The following is a 10805-nucleotide window of genomic DNA, read 5'->3' as shown; positions in this document are numbered from 1 at the left end:
ATAGATAGATAGATAGATAGATAGATAGACAGATAGATAGATATGTTGGTGCACCAGTAAGCTCACAAGAGTACAGATTAATTCATTCTTGATTTTAATCTACAGAACAAATGCTTTTTATGAAAGCAAGGGGACTGCTACACATAGATGGCTAAGTGAGGTAAATAAAATTTAAACTTCAAATGGAACTTGTGTGGCTCACCGACAATGGCTCATTTAACACGTTTGATAACAGCGCGGGTAATAGCAGATTTATGAACATAGTAGATAGAGCCTGTGTAGTTAAATGGGTACCGCGTGAGACTGTCATTCTAAGGGTCTGGGGTTCGAGTCTCGGCCTAAACTGAGTTAATTTTTTTTTCAAGGAATTCAACACTAAATGATGTTCGCGTTTGATACTGAAAGAGATTTATCCTATGAAGGAAGAAAACCCAAGATGGGGGCAGCGGGAAAGACGGAAACTGTTTATCCTTAAGTGTTAAAATTTAATTTATTCCCATATCTTTTGCTCTTTCCTTCTTTTCTCATTTTGTTTAGCTATCCGTACTTTTTCGGTTTCGGCATGAAGCGTATTATTCTTTTCGTTTTCTTTGCATTAATTCCTATCTCTTTGAACTTAATATGAATGGAATTTCTGCAGATTTATCTCGTGGTTGTTTCTCTAAATGATACTCTCAGATAGTAATACTTTTTCCTCCGAGTGGAGGAATATCCTGGCATGTTATGTTTTCGGGCACGTATTTGCTGTCATGTTGGTTGTCCAACTATCAGACATCGAGTGAAACTATTCTGATACTGGAAAAAGCTATCATTTCTTATGTATCCAACCTCCATTTTCTACTGTCGCTGGCTGTACATAGGTTCAAGAATTTGGACCATAGGTTCAAGAATGGCCATAGGCTTTGATGGCCATAGGTACAAGAATTTGGACTCACAGAACGATACAAGAACGATGAAAATGTTCGTATGTTTTGCGGGAAAATGAACGGATTAGCATTTCTCCCTATAGCGGATGTGCATCGAGGAATACAAATACTAAGGGAGGAGGCTTCGGAGGAAGAGCTGGAACTTCTAGACTATTTTGATAGTATTTACGTGTCCGGCACATATCGCCGTGTTAAAACTCGATCTGGAAATATTCGTTTACGCAATTTGCCCCCTCCTTATTCTCCAGACACCTGGAATGTTCACCAAGCCACCCTGAACAAGAATCCTAGGACAAATAATATTTGTGAATCGTGGAACCAGAAGTTTCATCAACTGGTAGGAATATCACACCCAACTATTTGGAGGTTTATTCGTGGAATTCAACAAGATGAAGCAACAGTTTCAACTATGCTTCATCAAAATGCTGTGGGTCAACCACCAAAAAAGAAAACTAAAAGAGCGTTTCAGACTTTGCAGAAACGGCTCCAGTCTTTGTGTTTAGCGTACAATGCTGGAACTAAAAGTTTGACAGATTTTTGCTTGGTGTTTCATTTAATGTGATGCACAGTAGAAAATGAACATGTAAAACGCTTATGGTATTATAACGACTTACATTTTCTTTACTGTTTTCTGTTTGGAAATTTTGATATTGGAAAAACATAAAATTTGTAAATAGTAATATACAAACTCATTAGGGGCCCATTTTGCCTGTGCTTTTAACATTTACTGAAGCTGGCATTATGATCTACTGGTGTTTGTTCTTGCGTCGAGAATCCGAAACTTCGATTTTGCAGAGTACAATACCAACTTAATTGCTTTCCAAGTTTGATTAAGATCAGGTAAGCTTTTCGCTCACTTAGTTTGTTTCTACTTAGTTCAAGAAAGATGAAAGGATAACCGTGACAAAATTTCCATGCTAATTAATATTTCTGTGATAGAATTACCGAAAATTTTCTCTCTTACCTCAGACATAATATTTAAAATAATATGTAACTATTTATTTAATAATCTAAGCAATTTCAAAAACTTTTTCGAGTTTATTCATTGTGCCATGTTCAATAAGACAGTGGTCATTTTCGGTGACAAAATTACCGGTGGCGAATTTACTACGTCAAAATTTTCGGTGACGAAATTATCTACATGCTAATATTTTGGTGACGAAAATTCCGGTGACGAAATTACCGTGACGAAAATTCCGGTGGCGAAATTTCCGGTGACGAAATTACCTAAGTTCGATATGAACATGTATGTATAAATGAAACACGAAATAGGTTTACCACATCCCAGAAAGAACTTTCACAGATATAGATTTTAAGTTACGCAGCAGATATATATACCTAGGTAAAATAAGGAATGAAACGAAAGTGGTGCTCTGAACACATTTCAATATAATGTTCACTACTGTTAACATAGTTGATTGTTGAAGCAATGGATCCTCTCCCTTCATCTTCACTTGGGGGTTCATATATGAACTTGAACTAGGGATGGTCAAAAATTTTCGGACCCGGATATCCCGGACCCAATGAGATCCGGATCTTAGATAAGGATCTCGGATCAAAACCTCAGATCCGTATCTCGGACCTGGATCTGGATCCGAAATTCGGATTTCGGATCTGGAACCGGATCTCGGATCCGAAATTCGAATCTCAGATCTTGATTCGTATCCAAACCTATATCTGAAATTGTGATGATAAAATTGAATATCTAAAATCCGTCAAAACTTTTTTTCAGATTCACTAATATAGTAGGTTGCAGTTTTTTTTTTTTTTTTTAATGTTTCCATAACACGTTTGTGCTACATTTGCTCTTTATTTTAACCTTGCAATATTTACATGTTGCACTTTCTGTCGAAGTCCCTTTAGTAAAATGTTTCCAAGTTTGACTTCTTTCCATTTCAGAGTATAGTGAACTGTCTGAAAACTGATGTAAATGGTAACAAATTTTCCTGTTTAGCTCCTCTTCAAAATTTAATATTAGTTTTACATTGAAAATATTTATTTTATTTTTAGAAATAAACTTTACTATTTTCTCATATACAAATGAAATATCTTTTAGATAAGGCTCTTCTAATCGCAGGGATACTAGACAAAACAAACTCTTTATTAATTGTAGTTTCTGACTCACTAGAGTCCAACAAATGTAATAATGAATATGTTTCACTTCGAAGGGGGTCTAGGGTGTTTCGGTGTAGGATGTTTTGGTGCAGGATGTTTCGGTGTAGGACGTTTCGGTGTACGGATGTTTCGGTGTACGGACGTATTAGTGTAAGGACGCTTGGCTGTAAAGGATGTTTCGGTGTATAGCCTAATATTTAATTGCATTAATCATATGTTTGTAATGAACAGTCATGAAGTGTCATAGTGTAGCCACTCTGCAATAGTGTAAACTGATTAACATTGTTATTGATTCTCATTGTTATTGAGAAAGGATGATAATACAACACAATCCATTCGTAACAATAATTTCAATTCAGATGTGTCCATAGTCGAGTTTTATAGAATAATAATCAAATCTAATTCAAAAATCAAATCTACTGCAAAGTATTCAGCATCATTTCTAAATAGAAATAAATATATTGCACAAAGTTCCTGAGACACAGTAATAATATATACAAACTAAATAATACCTCAAAGGAATTTTGTTGAAAAAATTAAAATTACATAGAACCACTCAACTCAGAATCTAAAATTGTACTAAATTCCTTTTAAGACTGTAATTACATCATCAAATTTGTAATTTTCACAAACGTTGCTCAGTCTCTTCGTAATATCGGCGTATTTTTTCTTTGTTCTGACTTCATGTCCGCCAATTAACTTATTTGTTCCATTTGAACAGCACTAACAAAGAGAATTACGGAAGTGTTATTTACTGATTTGAATGAAACTTTGCATACTTGTAGAATATCAAAAAATAATCGTCACGTCTTTTTTTTTTTTTTTTAATTTTGGCAGTGGTGCGGGTTTAAGGGTAGAAACCACCCTTTGAACGTTAGAGATGGCCTCCAAGCATAAACAGAAAATAATCATTAAAATAGAAGATTAAATGATACGGCTAGCTTACTGCCAAGGAGGTTTTACGACAGGTGATTCAGAACCTGACGTTAAAATTACAAAATTCAAATTGGTGGATCCAACATGATTACAATTACAAATAGTCTTCTGGTTTGAAATGTTCTGCAGTTAGCCAAGAACAATTATAATTGGCAGGAGCCACTGAGAGAAGATACAGACTGATTTGAAACCCCTTTCTGTACTTATTTTAACAGGACGTTTGATTAAATCTATAGCCAAAAAAGTTAGAAGCCAGTGCCAATGCATTTGTTGTGAATGTGAAGGAACACATGTTATTGGAACAGAAAATATTTATAACTCTGATCAATACGGTTTAATTTGGAAGTGCAGACGGGACGTACTCTAGTGTTTACAGGGACACAAACAGTAGAAAGTGTGGCACAGTCAGTAAATTCTATAACTCGTAGCTACATCATACAGCCTTTAATTTCTGCAAATAGTATTTTGTTATCATCACTGTTAATTGTTTTGTAGGAAAACAATAAAACATTTGGTCTTATAGTCCAACATAACCTCTTTAAATTTGAAAATGTCGTTGTGAAGGCATCAAATCCGGAAAAGTTAACATCAAGTCTTGTGAGATCATGGTTCCAAGAGATTTTTCTTCAAGCGTCTGATGCAAAGTCCATTTTGTTATTAGCTTCATGGAGTGGTCACAATTCAACAACTTTGAACCTATTTTAAGAACAAAAGAGTAACTCATAATAGAAACCATTTCTGCACTAACAACTCGTAGGATTCAGCCTCTTGTTGTGTTCTTTAGGCCGTTAAAAATTTTTCTTGAGACATTTTTCTGACACTGCCCTTCTCTACAACTATAACCTGAATTTACATCTCCGTAATAATATAATTAAGATCCCATCACTGATTCATAGTCAGGTTTTTTCTCCTAGATTTGCTAATCTTATTGGGTATGCATGATATTAAAGCGGTTATTTGGAAGAAAAACCACATGTGTTTGAAAATTTCCTTTCAAAGATTGTGCAGCATTTTGCGATTTGTGCATAGTTATTGCCGTAAAAAGGTGTGTGTGGTGTACACAATGTTTATGCATCACACACTTTTTTACAATATATCATTACCGTAAAACGTTTTCCCAATCAATTCATATTATAATATTTGAGGATATAAGAAGTCCTGACATAGAGTGAAGCGAGGGGACTCATTATAAATAAGTAAAACCTGCCAATTACAACAGCATTTAATTTTCATTTTATTTATTAATTTGTATTTTCTACTTCATGAATTTATTTCTCCCTAACGAATAATTTTCGTTTTGAAGAGTGGACGTTTCGGTGTAAACATTGGAACTTTTACACCGAACCAGCCTCACACCTAAACGTCCTTACACCGTGACATCCGTACACCGAAACGTCCTACACCGAAACGCCCTGCAGTAAAACATCCTACACCGAAACAGCCGTATCCCCTTCGAAGGTAGACTGGTTGGCGTGGTACAACAGTAGATTTTTAAACATACACACGAGAAATTCAGGAGAGCAATATAGTTGTATAGTATTATTAGTACAGTGAATCCTAGAGATGTGAGGTGGAAAATTTTCCGCGGAAAATTTTCCATTTCGGAAAATTTTCCGGAAAATTTTCCGCTATATTTTTCCGGAAAATTTTCCGTTCTAAAAAAAATGTCAGTAATCAAGGAACAATTCCTCAGCAATCATAAAATTGGTTGAATTCATGCACAAAAATGTAAAAAAGTGAAAGATCATTTAAAGAATTTGAAAATTTTCATGGCTCAGACAATTTTCAGTACTATGTAAGAACAAGTTAAACCATTTTTCATGAATCGAAATTTTTCTCATATGGAAAAATTGAAGAACTTTTCATGAGTCGGAAAATTTTCATCATTTTGATGCAAAAAGTAAAACAACTTCTTGTGAATCGGAAAGTTTTATTGCTCTGTAGAAACGAGTGAAAGGAATTTTTATAGATCGGAAAATTTTCATCACGATGTAAAAACAAGCGGAAAAAAAACTTTTCATAAGCCGGACAATTTTGGATATTATGTATAGTGATGTTAGGCGGAAAATTTTCCACTATATTTAACTGCACATTCAGCTACAAAATTGAATTTCTGTAGAGGACAGTTAATCAGCAACAAATTATAATTTTCCAATTAGGTTTCGGGAACCGGAAAATTTTCTAATATTTCAAGTTGGGAAATAAACTTTTACACAGTGTTTCTCTCTCTCTCTTCATCTGCGAGCTCCTTCGTTGCTAAGCAGTTAGCATACGCGCCTTTGGCATGGAAGACCTGGCTTCGATTTCCAGCGTGACTTCATGTAGTTCGGATTTCACGTTAAACAGTTGGTCCCGTCTTATATAGTTTCGCTGCTGAAAGGGACGTTAAACTCAAAATCAACTCAATTCAACTCTTCTGTGTGTGTGTATGCAAAGTGCAGAGAACATGAGTTCGTAGAGTACAAATATCCAATTCTATTACTTAAAATTTCAATTTATTAAAAGTCATGAATGTTTTCCGATTCATAAAAACATACTCCACTTATTCCTACATCGTTGTTTAGCCGTATAATTTATTGGTAATGAGTATTGTCTTACATAGTTTCATGAAGTGAAAATCTAACCATTCATTTCAAGAATGTTTCAAAAACTTCAATGCGTTCTTCCCTCAGAATCCACCTTTGATCTTACAATATTAGATTTCGTCAGTTTAATACGGATAAGTCGGGTTTCTCAAAGCTTTACTACTTTTATAGATTTACATTCTGCAACATTTATGAATAAGTAGATATAGTAAAGAGAGAGAGAGAAACACTATGTAAATTTTTACTTCACAACTTGAAATATTAGAAAATTTTCCGTTTCCCGAAATCTAATTGGAAAATTATAATTTGTTGCTGTCTAATTTTCCTCTACAGGAATCGAATTTTAAAGCTGAATGTGCAGTTAAATATAGTGGAAAATTTTCCACCTAACATCACTATACATAATATCCAAAACTGTCCGGATTATGAAAAGTGTTTTCACTTGTTTCTACAACGTTATGAAAATTTTCCGATTCATGAAAATTCCTTACATTTGTTTCTACAGAGCAATAAAACTTTCCGATTCACAAAAAATTGTTTTACTTTTTGCTTCAAAATTATGAAAATTTTCCGACTCATAAAAAGTTTTTCAATTTTTCCATACAAGACACAAAATATTTCGATTTATGAAACATTGTTTCATTTGTTCCTACATAGTACTGAAAATTGTCTGAGCCATGAAAATTTTCAGATTCTTTAAACAATCTTTCACTTTTTAACATTTCTATACATGATTTCAATCAATTTTATGAATACTAAGGAACTGCTACTTGATCACTGACATTTGTTAAGAACGGAAAATTTTCCGGAAAAATATAGAAGAAAATTTTTCACCTCACATCACGGCTAAACAATGATGAAGGAATAAGTGATGTTTTATGAATCGGAAAATTTTCCGTTTCAAAATTTTCCGGGAAATTGTCATCAGTGTACAGGACAGACAATTCTTCGATTCATGAAAAATTGTTTCACTTGATCCTACATAGTACTGAAAATTGTCTGAGCCATGAACATTTTCAGATTCTTTAAACAATCTTTCACTTTTTTACATTTCTATACACGAATTTAATCAATTTATAAATACTGAGGAATTGTTACTTGATCACTGATATATGTTAAGAACGGAAAATTTACCGGAAAAGTATAGAAGAAAATTTTCCACCTCACATCACGGCTATACAACGATGTAGGAATAAGTGGAGTATGTTTTTATGAATCGGAAAATTTTCCGGAAAATTTTCATCACTGGTGAATCCTCCCTTAACGGCAGGGTTGATATGTTTAAAACAAAATGTTTAAAACAAGTGTTTAAAACATGTTTTAAACGAGGGCTCTTGTTTTATTCAGTTTGTTTTAAATGTTTTAAACACATTGTTTTAAACGTGTTTTTTTTTAACGATGGTGGCTGGACATGTTTAAAATAACAAAAATATCAAATTGAAGAAGCTAATTTAATTTTCCATCCTCCGCAGGATTTGTGCATGAAGTAAATTACAAGCAGTTATATTCTTATTATAACAGCAATTACTGAACGAAATTCTGTACCCCAATGTGCGTATAACTAAACCAACAGAAATTCAAGTGACGTATTTGAACATTTCTTAATTTCCAAGAATAATTGAGATTAAACACACTATACACTATTCTAAGATCCAAATTCACAAATTCAAAACTTGAGTAATTTTTTGATCACTATCATTTCCATAATAATGAACAATTCTCACATCATAAGCTAGAAGAAATACTCTGACAAATACAACTCATAGAAAAAAGCAGTGACTAGCCTACAAGGAGCAAATGACATCTTTTAACTAAACAGTTTTCAAGATACATCTCTCTCTGCAACATGGATAGCTACCAATGATTGGTGTCTATGGAATAACAACACAATTAACCTTTAGACGCCCGCCAGGAATTTTAACAAAATGATAGACTCTCACGTTCGGGACTCTCGTGACCCTCCTAATTATCACATAGTCATGATTTATACACAGTTGGAAAGCTTATAGACCACAGATTCTAATGAAGTAACATTTGTGAAATTCCCGCCGTATTTGTAGAAACGAACAGACACAAAAATCATTTAAAAAATATGAAAATATTGACTTTGCGGGGCCCTGGCAACTCTTGCAGTCACCGCAAAATGCTGTGACAAAATGCTGCTGCAATGTGCAAAATGTGTGCTTTTGCGCTGACAAAATGATGCTAATGTGTAGGCCACATACTTGTGACAATAATATAAGAAATGGTAGCCAGTGCTGCCATTGCGTAACGAATTCGTTTTATGTAAGAATTTTTAAAAAATGCACAGAAAAACATTCATTGAATGAGACATTCTCTCCCCTCCCCCACGACAGTACCACGTCCAAATGCAAATCATTTTTGCTGCACACATCATGTATACGAACAAAAATTTTGCTTCTAGACCACTTCAGTAAAATATATCTTGCCTTATATGGAACCGTTCTGAAACTAAATGTAAATGAGCCAAATTTAACCCCCTCTTCCTCTATAAACAAAAGTATATATACAAGTTAGTTTCATGTAGGGGACTACTTCATTGTTTCATATACTAATTTTTGTGGATGTACCACAAAGGGGGAGGAATGGCCTCCAAAATTTGATTTAAAAAAATTATGAAAAATTTAAAAAACGAACTTCATCCTCCCTCTCTCGGCCGTACATAAATACCCCTACATACGGTACATAAAATGTAGGGATGTGCACGAGCGAGTTCGAGGGAGTTTGCATTGAAGCTTGACTCGACTCGAAACCGACATCATTGAGCTCGACTCGAGAACTCGGCACGAAAAATTTCCTCCAACTCGACTCCAGTTTCGAGTCGAGCCGAGCCAAATCGAGCCAAATGCTGTGTGTAGTTTCAAGTACTTTCTTCAAGTATCCTACATAGACAATATAATTATTATCAATGATACTTTCTATTACTACAACTTATTATTATTATTATTATTATTATTATTATTATTATTATTATTATTATTATTATTATTATTATTATTATTATTATTATTATTATTATTAAACATGAATGATAGGCGGTTTGTATTTGAATACTAAAAATAAGTTTACAGCTGACCTCGGAAAAGGTGAAGTCAAGGAGGCAAGGACATCGCTCACGAGGTTCTGTAAACTCTTTAGTCGGTAAAGAGGCCGTGGATCATGTCAGAGTTGATGACGATGTATTTTGGTGCGTCAGTGGTTCATGGTGGATGGTGGGTCGGAGTGGCACATAGTGGGTGGTGAGCCATAGTGGGTCACGGTGGGTCAATGGTCAGACTGGGTCACGGTGGGTCATGGGTCAATGGGTTGTGGGTCAAGTTTTCATTGACGCACGCCATCTCTGGGTTAACTGGTTTGGGTTCGGTTTAAACTTGAAACAGAATGTATCCGTTTATTTCAGAAAACGAACCGTAATTTGGTTCAGTTTTGTTTGAAAATATACACTATATTGCCACTTTTCATAACATCCGTATATGTTTTGGAAAAGTTCCAAACGAAATGTAATGCTTACGTTTTAGGTTAAGGTATTATGAGTCTGCTGTTTCACTTTTGAATGGAATTACGATTCCCCATGTTTTTTTTACATATTTTTTTGTAAAAAAAAAAAAAAAAGTTAATGAGCAATGGAAAATACAACTGGTTTTCGATTCGGATTGGTTTGGGTTAACAGCTTGAAAATGAAATCTTTACATTTAATGTCCAACGATTATACCTGTTAAGTTAAGGAAGACCATGATTGAAACAAGTGAATTATTATGGACGGAATGGTGGAATGAGAAAGTGGGAGTGTGTCGAGAAAACCTACGAACACGATGTTGTTCGTCTCAAGCTTACTTGCCTTGGGAACGAACCAGGCACCCCACCCTTCAGATAGTTCAGTAGACGGGGTCTCAGTTTCAATTCCCGGTGGGAGAGCCTTTGAAATATTAAATGTCCTCGCTGTATCTGTGTTCGTATCCGTGTCGTTCAAGGTTACTGGAAATACCTGTAAAACGAGAATAACCGGATATAATAGAGATAAGTTACGGAGATACTTTCGGTCTTTTTTTTTTTTAATTTAAACTTGAGTTCTCTGGACTTCTGGGTTTCAGTTCCGGAGGAGCAAGTATCCGGGCTCGAACCAAAAATCGTTAAAAGTTAGACTGGGTCGGCCAAACATGTTCAAACCTGCTCGGCTCGGGTTTTCAACGGCTCTAGCGGCTCGGCTCACAGCTCATTCACT

The 10805-nt window shown here is 34.8% G+C and overlaps 1 protein-coding gene across 1 annotated transcript; it reads left to right on the top strand.

Moving 5' to 3' along the window:
• The first annotated feature begins 981 nt into the window (after window positions 1-981).
• On the top strand, window positions 982-1488 carry LOC145679461 (uncharacterized). Its single transcript, XM_081750041.1, has one exon. The coding sequence runs from the start codon at window positions 982-984 to the stop codon at window positions 1486-1488; it is 507 nt and encodes a 168-aa protein (XP_081606167.1).
• The last annotated feature ends 9317 nt before the right edge of the window (window positions 1489-10805 follow it).

The sequence above is a fragment of the Thermobia domestica genome, chromosome 2 (assembly GCF_964235325.1).
Source record: "Thermobia domestica chromosome 2, izTheDome1.hap1.1, whole genome shotgun sequence".
Classification (NCBI taxonomy): Eukaryota; Metazoa; Arthropoda; class Insecta; order Zygentoma; family Lepismatidae; genus Thermobia; species Thermobia domestica.
Note: the sequence above shows the minus strand (reverse complement) of the source record. Positions and strands in the feature narration are given on the sequence as shown.